Below are 13714 nucleotides of genomic sequence, written 5' to 3' on the forward strand. Positions count from 1 at the left end.
AAATTATGGAGACTTTTTTTTTTTTTTTAAATACAGAATCACCCATTTTCAGAAGCTCAAAATTAAATTAACACTTGACTGATTGAGCAGATTCGTGGTCAGGTGAGGAAATGTTTCCTTTACTTTTTATTTTATCTGTAAACATGAGTGCCAAAGAGATTTCAGTGCAAGTGAGGGAGGCCACCATTAGGTTGAAAAACTAGAATAAACCTATCACAGAGAGCACTTTAGAGATGGAAAAATCAGCAGGGTACAAACTACTTTAACACTCAGGAACAGGAAGCCAAGATTATTTTTTTTTGAAGAAAACATCTAAAGAAGCCTGCACAGTTATGGGGAAAAAAACAGTTGTAAAGATAAAACCAAGATTAATTTGTACCTTGGTGGGAAATATAAATGATGGTGAAGGAGAAAATCAGCTGATAATCCGAAGCAAACAACATGTCAGCCATGATTGAGGCAATGATATTGCTTTGATATGGTCCTGTCTTCTCTCTCTCTCCCCTGTCCGTTTGAATATGGAGATGGATCTAAACGAACCAGTGTCCTTCAGTGGCAGGTGTGGTCACAGGAAACCCTGAATGGGCACACCTGTCTCTTATCTTCATTCAATGCAGTATTTATACTCCCAAAACCACAACCTGTCACCAAATTGTTAGCCTACTAATGTGGGAACATGTTGGAAAGTCTGTCTCATTCTCAACTGGATATGTGCAGATCTGTCTGATCCACTCTCCCCTTGCTCATTTCAAAGACTTTAGTATTGGATATCCAAGACCTGAACTAGTCCCCTTATTACTGAGCTCTACAACTTGTTGTCGGTTCTGTCTCCCTATCCTCAGCCACAACTAGTGGTGGACTTGGCTGCCCCTTCCTGAGCCTGGTTCTGCTGGTTTTAAAGGGAGTTTTTTCCCTTGCCACTATTACCAAGTACTTGCTTATAGTATATCCTGTAGGTCCTGTACATGTAGTGAACTGCCAATAAAAATCTTTAAAACTGATTGCTGGGGTTTTCTATCTGTTATTGCAGGATTTTACTTTACATTAACAAAGTGTTGTGAGGTAACTGCTACTGTGATTTGGTGCTATAGAAATAAAACTAAATTGAGTTGAACTGTATTAAACTTACCTGAACATCTTACCTCACACTAACCCCTGCTGTAGGGATTCCTAGCTGTTGTTCATCTGCCCATTAAAACTGCAAAACGTTTTGAGCTTGTCCTGTGTTTGTGGCCTTCTGGTGAACTTTGACAGGAATATTCTTCAATGATCAAGTCAGTCACCTGATCCCAACACAATAAAGCATGCTTTTCAGCTATTAAATACAAAACTGAAGGCAGACAGACTCACAAACAAGCTGCACCTCTAAACTCTACACTCTCTTGGTCAAATCCAGACTTTTTAGTTTATCGGCATTTATTTGTCAAAGCCAACACACATTGTTTTATATTTAGACAGACTATCTCCACAGAAGTCCCCCTAAAGTGCGCCTTTAGTGAAGCTTTAGGGACTTTAGGGGGATTTTCTTTCCTATAACATTCCGTCAGTATAGTTGTGTTTTTATTCATCCACAATTATTGTAGTTTAGGCATGCATACATGCACATAGTGAGCTGTCACTGTTCACAAAAAAAGTCATGCGTATCAGCTTAAATATGTGTCATGTGAGGCTTTTCCTGCCCTTTCCAATTTTTTTTTTTGGACGGAGGGGGGGGGTGTCTGACGATACGTTTCATAGGAGAGTGCATAGTAGGTAATATCCGGGGGCAGGTCTAGAGTAGAGTGGGAGTGTCTGCGCTCTGCTGTCCTTCCTACCAGAAAAACGGTGGATGAGACCCACATTGCCACACAGCCGCGCACTGCAGAGGACAGAGCGGGACTCAAACACCATCGAGGAATATGTCAGCTGTGTCACGCACCGAGGGACGCATAAAGCCGCCGCGCAGCGCAGTTTCTGCACATCCACTGCCTCTGCTTTAGTTTAGCAGACAAACACAACCCCGTTTAGCACTTATGCTTTGCTAAAAATCTCTTCTGCTGCTGCTTCTGGTCCATTCCTTTCCCTCCTCCCCTCTCTTCCTGCTCCTCCTCCTGCTGTGTGCCGTCCCGTCGCCAGGATGGACAAGACGCTCTGCAGTCCGCATCCCGGGACCAACAAAACAAACTCTTCCTCCGCGGACCTCCGCGGGAGCTCATCATCGAGGAAGCCCGGTGGGCGGCCCGGGTCGCACAGCCCCGGCTCCGGCTCCCTGGGAGGCTCGGCTGTAGCGGGAGGCAGTCGGGCAACTGTGCTGGGGAACAGCATGAATTTGCAGCAACAGCAGCAGGCGCGCAAGAGGCAGCTGGAAGGAGTCCTGAGCAAATACACCAACCTGATCCAAGGCTGGCAGAACAGGTAAGCACGTGGATGGGGTCGGGGACGTTTGACACATGATTTAGTTTCGGTTCATGCCCCAGGTGAGGCTTCGTGTTGTTATTTGCCCCGTCCACGTTGCACTTTTACCACCACGTCACTGCGAGGGGGAGGGGGTTCAAAATCACACAAGTCTGGACGCCTGCTGATGAATTAGTTTGTTTGATCGCTGTCTTCATGGGCTGACTTACATAATGGGCAAAAGAGATGTTAGAAAACAAAAACTGTCATTAAATAATACTTATAATAATAATCCTCTAAAATTCTTGTAATTTCCAGTATATTATGTTATTATATTAATTGCTAAAGTATTTTCAGAAACATCAGATTTGCTGCTTTTCTTGGTCTGTTCTTATAATAAAGTTAATATCTTTGGGGGTTTTGAAAGCCTGGTTTCCTAACTTGCATTCTCAGAACTCAGAGTAAAAGTTTTAAACTATTTTGGAACACTTGAGCAATAATTTAAAAAATGTATAAATTAAATTAGGATTAGAGATTACTCAACTGAAAACAATGATGGAATTGGAAAATGCCAAAGTAATTAATCATTTGTCAAAGTTGGTGCTGATTCATCATCTGTCAATACATTTTAGAGCTACCGGATTAATTGTTCCCCCTTTAAAATAGCCCTCTTAAATTCTTAACTATCGATCTCATTAAAGATATTGGTTTATTTAAAAAAAAAAAAAAGTTAGCCATCCATCTGTTTTCTGCTACTTATGTGGGTCTGGGTTGTGGGGGCAGCAATCTGAGCAGAGATACTCTTCCATCTCTTCTGGAGGGGAACCCAAGGCATTCCCAAGCCAGCTGAGAGATGAAGTGTCTTCAGTGTTTCATGAGTTTGTATCAGGGCCTCTTCTCAGCATGACATAACATAGGGAGCCATCCTTATGTTGTGGCAGAGTACTGAATGGTTAAGTTGGCGGTAAACATTAGCCTTCATTTTTATTACATGTTATAAGTGCGCTTCAAACAACACGACTGATTACAGCAGTGGTTCTTAAACTTTTGCCACTACACATCCAGTTATAAGAGAAACGGCTACTAAACTAACTAATAAAAGGTGCTTAGATGGTGTTTTTCTTCTCAATTTGACAACTGAAAGTGTCATTCACCTATTAAATCATTTATACAAGTGCTTTTCTATGACTAAGCACTTTAACCTAACATTGGGTCAGGGGAAAACTGGGCTTCGGTATCTTACCCAACAATACTTTGACATGCAGGTTGGTGCCAGGGGTCAAACAACCGACCTTCACATTAATAGACGACACGCTATACCAGGTAGCACAACGCCATCAGCACACTCTTATTTATTTTCCCCAGAAAAATCGAATTAATTCAGCCATAGTTTCTAGTATTTTCCTCCAGCTTGTGCAGGTCTCCACCTTTAGCAGCTCTGTGGCCTTCACTACAACTGAATAGGACTGAAACTGAAGCCAATCAGATATCATGCAGTTTGATTAACGGGAAAGTGCCAAACGACTAACTAACAATCATTGTTACTTTGTTTTAACCAACTGGTGTTTGGCTAATAAAATGTGGATAACACAAAGGTCAAGGTGGACAAAATGAAGTCTTGCTGACATTAAAAAAGATTAGAAAGGACAATGAAAAGTGGCTAACGCGCAAGAATGAGACCCTGCTGCCACAAAGTGTTTGTGTTTCCTGAAACTGTGGACACACTGTACACTTACGCCTGCCCGTCTGTACAGCTTTTTGCAGTTGCTGATCTGTACTGATATTATTCCCATATACTGTGACAATCTGTAATTCCGCTGCTCCTGAATCAGTGCAGGCACTCTTGTAATGAAGTATATAACATCTTCACAGCAGTGCAATTCTCAAAAAGTGCCTGTACCTCATCCAGAATTTATATGCCATCACGCCGCCCTGTCCGATTTCCTCATCTCAGACACAGACAAATACAGAGAGAGGTTTTTATGAGAAGCTGTGTTTTTAATTTTAAGTCAATGTGAGTCACATGTGAAACATCTTCCCCTGGGTTGGACTTTCTTTTCATTCTTGTTTTTCTTCCCCCCGCGGTCCGAACAGCTAACATGAATTATGCAGGATCTCTGCGTTTGGCAGTGCAATTAGTTTTGTGTGTGGGTAAAGAAGAACTAAGCGACTTGGAGCATCCCATTGTGTACAGTGGCACTGCTGCAGAGGAGAGGGAAGCTCACGTTGTGTGGGGTTTGTTTGTGTTGAGGGGCGGTGTAGGAAGGCGGAGGAAAGACTGACTCGTCCCTGCTCTCCCATCAAACTGACAGACGATGCAACGAACTGCATCTTGATACGTACCCGCAGGAACACTTGTGGGACAGCGAGACAAACCTTCATTTCAGAGCGATCAAAGCGAGGTGGCACTGATTAAAGGAAGCCTTAAATGTGCGTGATGTTCTCGTGGGATTTGTCACATGTAGCCTGTGAAGCGCGTTTTAATCAAATAGTACGGTCTGCCATGTGCACGGGTGTGCTGATTTCTGATCTTTGTACAGACGAAAGGGCATTACCAAATTGGTTTGGCCTTTGTGGGTGATGCTGCCTGTCCAGTGTCAATTTCAAAGTGCCTATAGGGTAAAGGTGTAGCTTCGCAGGAGAGAATCCTTTAACTTCATTGACTTGAGCAAGCGCCAAGACCTCAAGCTGAAAGAGTGTTTCAGCACAGACGGGGAGCAGTGACTAAAACATCTTGAAAACATAGCCTGGAGCTGAGATGGCTTTTAGTTTCCATTTAGATTGTCTTTGAAACTATACTAACATGGGTCAGTAGGCTTATTGCTACTGCTCATAGCCCTAACATTAGTAATGACGACAAAATGTACAAAGTAGTTTCATTTGAATTCAAATTCATAATTTTTAAATTGTATTTTTTGGCTCTTGAAGGAGGAAAAGAGTTTAGCAATCAGACTTTGCTTTGCTCTGTTTTTGTTTTTTTCACGTACAGAACACTGCCACGATGTGACTAATCAAAGCAGTGATGATTATCTCTACCTGAAATTCAGTTAAAGCTATATAAGTGAATTAAGGTGATTCCTGGAGTCATCTTATTATCACTACCAAGAAGGACTGTTTGATCCTCTGTTTGCTTGTAGGATAACTTTAAATGAAGAATGTGTTTCCAGAGCTGGGGCTAGAAGTAATAAAGTTTTAGAGTTCTGGATGTGGATTTAGGAATTTTAGTGCACTCTCTTAATAAAAGACGAAAGTTGTCACTGAGAATCCAGAAATTAATCAAGTGCAACATTCAACTAGTAAGACAGATTTTTCTGCTCATGAATGGAAGTAAATAACTTTAATTTAGTGTCTAATCCAAAAAAGAATGCTGTGCATGCCTTTTTTTTATGCTTTTGTTTTTGTCAAACAGTAAATTAGAAAATTCATGGATAACAACAATAACTATATTTTAGCATTAAAACTGTCATTTGGATTAAAGAGCTTGTGCATGCTGGTGGATTAACCATTACAGAAACATAAAAAAATATTTTGGTAATTACCAGTGCTTTTAATTTATGGCAGCTGTGACATGAACCTTACATTGTGTGGTGCTCTAATAAATGTAAGCACTGTAAACACCATGCTGAAGTAAGAACAAATCAGCAGACACTGTCTTAATGTTCTCAGGGAAATATAATCTTCTGGATGTAGGGAGTCCGTTTATGGATGGTGTGGAACACGGTGCAATCTGCCAGGAGCAAATCGACTTTCACTTTCAGTACTTGTGCTTCTGTGACTGTAGAGATAACACTGCGAAGGGGATGATCAGGATCTGATCCATTCCCACATTTCATTGCGTCACCAGGCACCTGTTTCGGTGTAAAAAACAGAGACAATGAAAAGGGGAGTTTTACAGGAGAAAGAAATGATAGAAACAGTCATATGGAGCACTTATGCATCGTCTCCATGAGAATTCCCCACAAAGGTGGGATCTGCAACTTGTTGTTTAAAATCCTTGAACTGTGGTTCAGCTTTGCAGCTGCCGTCTGTGACATCCTGCAGTTGCAAACTCTTAGTATCAAGAAATTATTATGTGCACTTAGGTTTGTTGGCTTTGCAGCTAATGGTGTCGCTGCTGGCAGAGAAGCCACACTTGGTCTTACAGGCACGTTTCTTGACTCTTAAACTCTGAACTTTTACTGCAGATATCAGTAAATAAAGTAAATGAACATGATTGCTGTGAGCTCTGTGCAGAGATTTGCAGGTATGGGTAAAAGAGGGGTGACTCACTGGAGGATGCACCAACAGATAGCAGTTTTTCAAAGGAATCTGCTGTAGTGGAATATTCATTTATTCTTTTTCTTCTTCTTTTTTTCTTTTACAGCATTATATGCAATTGCATTTTGAGATGATTTAATATTAAATATTAATATTTAGCTTAAATTGCAGAGTTATCCAAAGAGTGCTTAAAGTACAATTGAAATCTGCCATGTTAAACCTTTTGCACTCTTAAGTTTGATTGGATCACCCATGAAGAGGAAAACATGGGTGATCCATGGGTTGACATTCATAATTATTCTGTAAATCTTGCATTGACCGGAGTTTTCACCCTTGATGGCTTATTTTAATGTGTTGTGCTGTGAAAGGCCAATATGTCACAAACCCAGGAACACTGAAACAATTAACTGGAAGTACTTGTAGTCCTTTCATTAAAGCAAAACAAAACAAAAACAACAAACTCCCCCACCCCACCCCTGAAAAACTGTAATGTTGATAATATGTCAACATGAAGGTCAGAAAGCATTACTTTTGTTATTGTTTATGGTATTTCTATTTTTAGCTCGTTTTAAAGCTTTTAAAGCAGAAACCATTGCAGCCAATGTAATTATTTTTAAAATAATCTATTCCAGCAAGATTATTTCTTTAGAATATCTTTAGTAAAAATGTCATTCTGCTACAGCAACGTTTTATTTATTTATTTAATTTCAAGATTATTTAGTTTTGAAATGAATCAGGACTGAATGGTGGGTTCACTGTTGTGTTTTGAGCCTTTGTTCATATTTCTTCACAGTAAGTGATTTTTACACCCTATGCTGTAGTTCTCTATCTTTCTCTGAGCTCAGGAAAGCATTTGCTGTCACCTGGGATAAAGATTTATATTATATATATATATATTATTAGAGGTTTACTATGGGAGGGGGCCTGTAGAGAAATATAAATCAGCTAGGTTAAAAATGAAAGGCTTTTTGCAGCCGGACCAGATTTTAAAATGACCCGTTTCTTTTATACCTGTGAAGGAAGACGATCAGATGCTCCATCCTTCCTCAGGTTGTGTTCAGCTCACAGTTAATATCCGTAAGTGCCCGCAGCGTAAAAATAGAAACGTTTGAAGGAGGAGAGGCCGTGCCCCGGTGGAAGACATTGTTTGAGTAATTACATTGTCAGTCACGTTTCATCACGTGGAGGAACACAAAGTGTGTGTGTGTGTGTGCATGTTTGGCAGGCCGTGTCTTGGTGGGCAGGAGACCTGAGTGGAGCTAATTCTGCCACTGTGTGGGCGGCCATGTGTCAGCGTGAAGTACCGTTATGTTGAGTAGGTGCTGTGTGCGTTTGTGTGAAGAAAATGTGCTAAGTAGTCAGTTTTGTTTATATATGCACATATGAAATGCGTGCTATACTTGTAAGGATAGTAAATGATTCAAACCCTTTAAACCTAAGCATTGATGACAGTCACAGTCAGTGTAATATAGTAATAATCATTTATTATAACACTGTTGTAATAATGGCAGTGTGACTTTAATAATGTGCCATTATGGGAAAGCTAGTGACACATTTATACCCAGATGAACTGATGAAAGGAAAGATTTTGGAAGGGAAGAAGTTTAATGTGCAACAGAGCAAATGAGCTCAAAGTTTGCCTGAAGGTGCTGTAGAGATTAATTGAAATGCGTATCATAAAAAAGTGGTTAATAAGAATAAATGGTCTAAGGCAGTGTATACAAAACCAATAAACAGATGGGGTTGTTAACAAGAGTTTCAGTATTATAAGCATTGAAACTGCAGAATCCTGGAAAGCCAAAAACCCCCCAAGAAAAAACAGCCTTCTTTCAGCAAGTCTTGTCTCTGTCATAAGCTCCTCCCACCAGCGTAAGCACACGCATCTGTGTCATACGTGTGAAAAACGCAAAGGCAAAAGTCAACACACAAGAGCAGTACTTACTCCTCTGTTTAATTTTTTTAATTATCAAGCGCCACCGATCGTTACACAATCTCACATGAAAGAAAAAGAAAAGACAAAAACATCACAAGCCACGTCTTCTACACTCCAAAGAGGGCGAGGCATTTCTAGTTTCCTCTCAGATGACCTCAGTTATAAAGGATCAGTTATGTTTCTCAAAAAAATGAAAGAAAAATCACATGGTTCAAAGTGTTTTCTCTAGCTGCCTGCGTGTGTTTCCTCCCACAACCTAAACATATGCATCTTAAGTTAGCTGGTGATTCTAAATTGACTGCAGCTGTGGGAGTTAGGGTTGGGTACTCTTTACATTTTGAACCCATAGTGGCAGCTTGAATTGGCTTCTATGCTCGGCGGTAACTTTTTAGTGCTTATTTTGAAATAATAAATGTACATTTTTGTCTTACAAAGCAAGTCCATACTTCTCGACTGAAACATTTTATTTATTGACAACATTTGTTCGCTCTGACAATGTCTGACGCTGACGTTGCTATCAGTGTTTGCATACAAAGGTCTTTGATATAGTTCCTCAGATAGCGTGTTGCTTTCCCGTCAATACAATGCTGGTAAGAAATTTCAATACAGCCAGAGGAAGAATGCTGAGTTTAAATGTCAAACAATAAAGTGGAGGGAAAAAAGGCCAGTTTCTCTGACGACAGCTGATCCAACTTCCTAATTAATTACCTACTGCGATATTGACAAAGTGCCCAGAAAATGTTTCATTATCATCTATGGGTTAACTTCTCATATGTTGATGGCCAATATGCTAAAGTTAGTTGGAAACTTATGAGGCTATAAAATAGGTGGACTGGCAACAGGCCTACACCCTGATTATTACTGTGTTACAGTTGGAATGGTCTCCCTCTCTGAAGTGTATTTAAGATAACTTTGGGATGTTTTTATATTTAAGGAAACCAAGTAGCACAATCATTTTAATATCAACAAAAGTCCTTACATGCACTGACAAAAAGTGTGGCTGAATATGAAAGAGATCATTAATATGCCATCTATCCTTCGTATGTCCCAGATGCAAACTTTGCACAGTGTCACAAAGATTAATAGAGGAAGTGTTGTTTGCAAGCTGCTTGTTATTCAACAGTTGATTATCATACACGGTGTATGTTGTGTTCGCATGCATAAGAGGAAGTGTTGTCAGACAGGTTTTGTAACAAACACAGAGCACAGTCAAACTTATTTAGAAGAGAGAATAAAGGGTAACAGGTTTTTAGAGTTTATTCTAGTTGTGTGTGCTTATGTTTTTTCTGTGCTTCTGATGATTTGTCAATCATTTGCAGATTGACTTCCTATCTGTCTGAGCTGCTTCACATTCACACACCTGTAACAACTCTGAGGTCATGTAACCAGTTGCTCTAACACATTCCTCAAATGAGATTAAAACAGAGAGGTGATCAAAATATAAATGTTTGCACTAAATATATGGAATGATCTAACTCTGCACATCTGCTTGGCTCAGATTTTAAATCCTATTTTATTTTAATAAATTTTTGTCTTTTAATGTTGTGTATTGTGTTCTGTTTTCCTGGATTTTAGTGTTAAGTTGAATTGGCCTATATTTTGCTGTTTTAAATGTGCTGTATAAACAAATTTGACCTTGACTATGGCTTGTAAATCAGTAACTATTTTAAAGCCTTTTATATCCTTATCACGCTGAAAAGGAGTGGATAGTTGGTAAAGAATATAGTGGATGGGAGGAAAAAAAGAACACAATCATTATAAAAATCCTTAAATCAAGTCTTAATTCTCAAACAGCTCTGTGTAGAAATGAGACTATGACTAAAACTTAAAGGTGCAGAAGTCTGATTGGTCAGGAAGCCTTTGAATGTGCAGACAAACACACACATACGAGAACTCATCTCCTTCTTAATGCTGCCCTAGAAGCCACGAGAGTCCATTTGAGAATTAATAGGTTGACATTATGCATTCTCCGGCCTCTCAGACTAAACAATCAGTTTGCCACAGTGAAGTGTTCCCACTTAAAGACACTCGGAACATATTTAGCATGTCTGCAATGATAGGAAAATACTCAGCTTATTTATTACAGACACATAAGTACCATCTGTGAGGCCTGGTTTACCTCTCGCAGCTTTTTCTGTCTGCATTTTGAAGTCATGCATTACCTGCAAGTGGTTACTGTGTGATCATTTCACGCTAGTGGACATGCTTTTTGTCATTTTAAAAGTAGAAATGTGAGCTTTTGATTGTGGATTGTAGCGCACGGCTAGTTTCCAGGGGGACGAATGTTGACGACACACTTTAAAAAAAATGGAAAAACAACGTCACCTTCTGCTGCTGTAAATCAGTTGTAACATTCATCATTCCATGGAGCAGATATCTAACTTAATTCTTTGTAATTTGGTTATCGGCATATGTATGAAGTGTGTGCCAATCACACAATTCATACCATTTATAGCTCTTTCTCAATTTCCATTTTAGACCGTCTTCCTGTATAAGAAGCTGTGAGCGTTGTGTAGATGTTATATCCATGTCTTCGTAAGTGCTCTGCAGGGTGGGGGATGTACTGTGATGAACAAATAATTTCTTTGCACTTGCACTCAGTGGAAAAGGAGCTCTGCTGTGCTTCTTTGATCAAAGCTGTGAGTCGGGGTGGTGCAGCTCTGGTGGGTGTTTCTGTGTCTGAAAAGGGGAAGAAAACTGCAGGCATTAGCTTGGCTTCATGTTGATATATTTCTGTCTGTTTAATGGCTGTATCTCCTGTCTTTTTGCTGTTTCTTGGGTTTCTGTTCTAATTTTCTGTTTTTTGTAAGGCCAGCTTTGATATTAGAGTGCAGGGGAAAGGGAAATGAGTTAGCATTTTGCATTTCCCCTTTCCTTCATATCTTGTTTGGTTTTCTTGTGTGTAGTTTTCTTGTATACTTTTAGGAATGCTTAAAATAACATCTGGTTTTAACAAAGCCTTTTAATAGTTTCATTGCCCCCACTTGTGAAACTATTCCATGTCCCTGATATGGCAGCTGGTCAAAAAGTACAGCCTGAAATGTTTAGATGTTTAAAAACGTCAGATGGTAAAGTTTTATTATGATGATACGTTTGTGGAAGCAAACAAGAGTTAAGAGATTGTGAATGATGAGCTTACACTCACCAGCTACTTTATTACATACATCTATTTAGTTGCATGTTAAAACATGATTTATCAGCAAATCAAGTCCATGCATTTGTGGATCTAGGTATGGTTAGGATGACCTGCTCAACGTCACACTGAGTATCAGAAAGGAGAGGAAAGGAGATTTGAGTCACTGAATGTGGCATGGATGTTGCTGCCAGCTGGGCTAGTGCGAGTTTTTCAGAAGCTACTGATCTGTTGGGATTGGATTTTCCTGCACAATCATCCCGAAATAAAAAAAATAAATATATATATCTAGTGATTTTTAGAGAGGTTTGGATAGATTGCTTCAAGCAAGGTTTGGACCTTGAAGCAGATGGACTACAGCAGCAGAAGACCACACTGGGTGCCACGCCCGCAAACTAAGAACAGAAAACTACAATTCACAATGACCTCATCAAAATGGACAATGGGAAATTGGAAAAACGTTGTCTGGTTCTGATGAGTCATGATTTGTCCTGAGACATTTGGACGAGGATCAGAATTTGGCATAAATAACATGGGGAAAAAAGATGATTCTGATGACAGCATGAAACCATCCTGCTTGGTATGAACAACTATGGGTGGTGCTTTGAGTAGAGGATGTTTGGGATGTGGTGAAACAGGAGATTTTCATCATGGTTATGTAGCCAACAAATCTGCAGCAACAGTGTGATGCTACCATCTCAATGTGAACCAAAATCTCTAAGAAATGTTGCCAGTAACTTGTTGAATCTGTACCACAAAGAATCAAAGCATCTCTGAAAGCAAAAGTGGCTCCTAACCAGTACTAGCAAGGTGTACCTAATGAAATGATTGAGTATAATTTATTTGGCCACAGCAGTGTCAAGATCTTCTCATGATGTTACAGGAAAATAAAATGCCAGCAGCATGTAATCTCCCTGATAGTTGCCAATCACTCTCTTATTGATCCCCCTTTTCCTGCCAATAATCAGTGTGATTCACTACTCTGACGTCCCTCCAAGCATATTTGAGAATTAACTGCCAAAAGAGCAGCGAGGAGATGTAAATCCTGCTGACAAGCCATTTCCTGCAGCACAATTGTTAAATCCATTAGGAAATGATAGTGTTTCTGTTGATGTGGACAAATGTGCTTGACTAAGCTCTTTTTAAAGTGCAAATATTGTTATGGTGGTGATTTATAGCGGGCTCTATGTTGTTACAGATGTCTGCTCCTGAGTGCACGTACAGGTTTCTAGAGATAGAAAGTTTGAACATGAATTCTAATTCAAGTATGTATAAAGGTTTAAAATAAACAGCTGTGGTATATTTAGAAGCAATAAAACCCTACGTGATGACACGTTCTCTGATATTTTAAGGGCGGATAACAAAATCGACTGCAGATGGTGATTTGTTTCATGATTGCATTGAGTGAATTGATTTGTCCATTAAAGGTATTGAATGTCTTTGCCAACAAAGAATCCCACCCCAGGGTACTGTAATATCTAAACTGAGTAACAAAGGCATTCACATTCATCATGCATTAGCACATATTACTGAGCATATTCAACTTCCTGTTCTGCTTGGTCACCATGCATTTAGTGCCCATGTTGTATCTCTGTGTTAGGGCTGAACGATATATCGCATTTGACCCTGCTGACCCCCTCAACAGTGAATGCCTCCATTCTGCTGACTGCACAGGGGATAAGACTTGATACACTGCTGTGAGCTCAACATGCAGCGCGTGAGGCCGACGAAGACAGCCCTGGATATAAAGTGATGCAGGCAGATTGTTCCCTGGATGGCTGCGGTCGGCATAAATCTCCAGCCCTCCTGATGGAAGGGGACAAGACTGTGAGCAAGGATCAATTTTCAGACGGCAGCGTTCCCCGTGTGCTCGCTGGAGCTGAGAGGGTTCATGGGGAAAAATGCATCCTGTGAAGGATGGAGAAGTTAGCAGCTCAAGCAGCTAATGAGTTAGGAAATTATGATATATGCACTGTTAAAGCAGTGGTTTTTGAATACGCTGCTCCAGTTTATCTCAA

The 13714-nt window shown here is 40.0% G+C and overlaps 1 protein-coding gene across 1 annotated transcript in view; it reads left to right on the forward strand.

The window, feature by feature from the left end:
* The first annotated feature begins 1759 nt into the window (after positions 1-1759).
* The window catches only part of osbpl10a (oxysterol binding protein-like 10a), a 100487-nt gene continuing 88532 nt past the window's right edge, over positions 1760-13714 (forward strand). Inside the window, exon 1 of the mRNA XM_076879305.1 lies at positions 1760-2394. Coding sequence (XP_076735420.1) covers positions 2117-2394 — 278 coding nt within the window. The 5' untranslated portion in view covers positions 1760-2116. The remainder of the gene's footprint in view (positions 2395-13714) is intronic.

Source organism: Maylandia zebra, linkage group LG22 (assembly GCF_041146795.1).
Source record: "Maylandia zebra isolate NMK-2024a linkage group LG22, Mzebra_GT3a, whole genome shotgun sequence".
Classification (NCBI taxonomy): domain Eukaryota; kingdom Metazoa; phylum Chordata; class Actinopteri; order Cichliformes; family Cichlidae; genus Maylandia; species Maylandia zebra.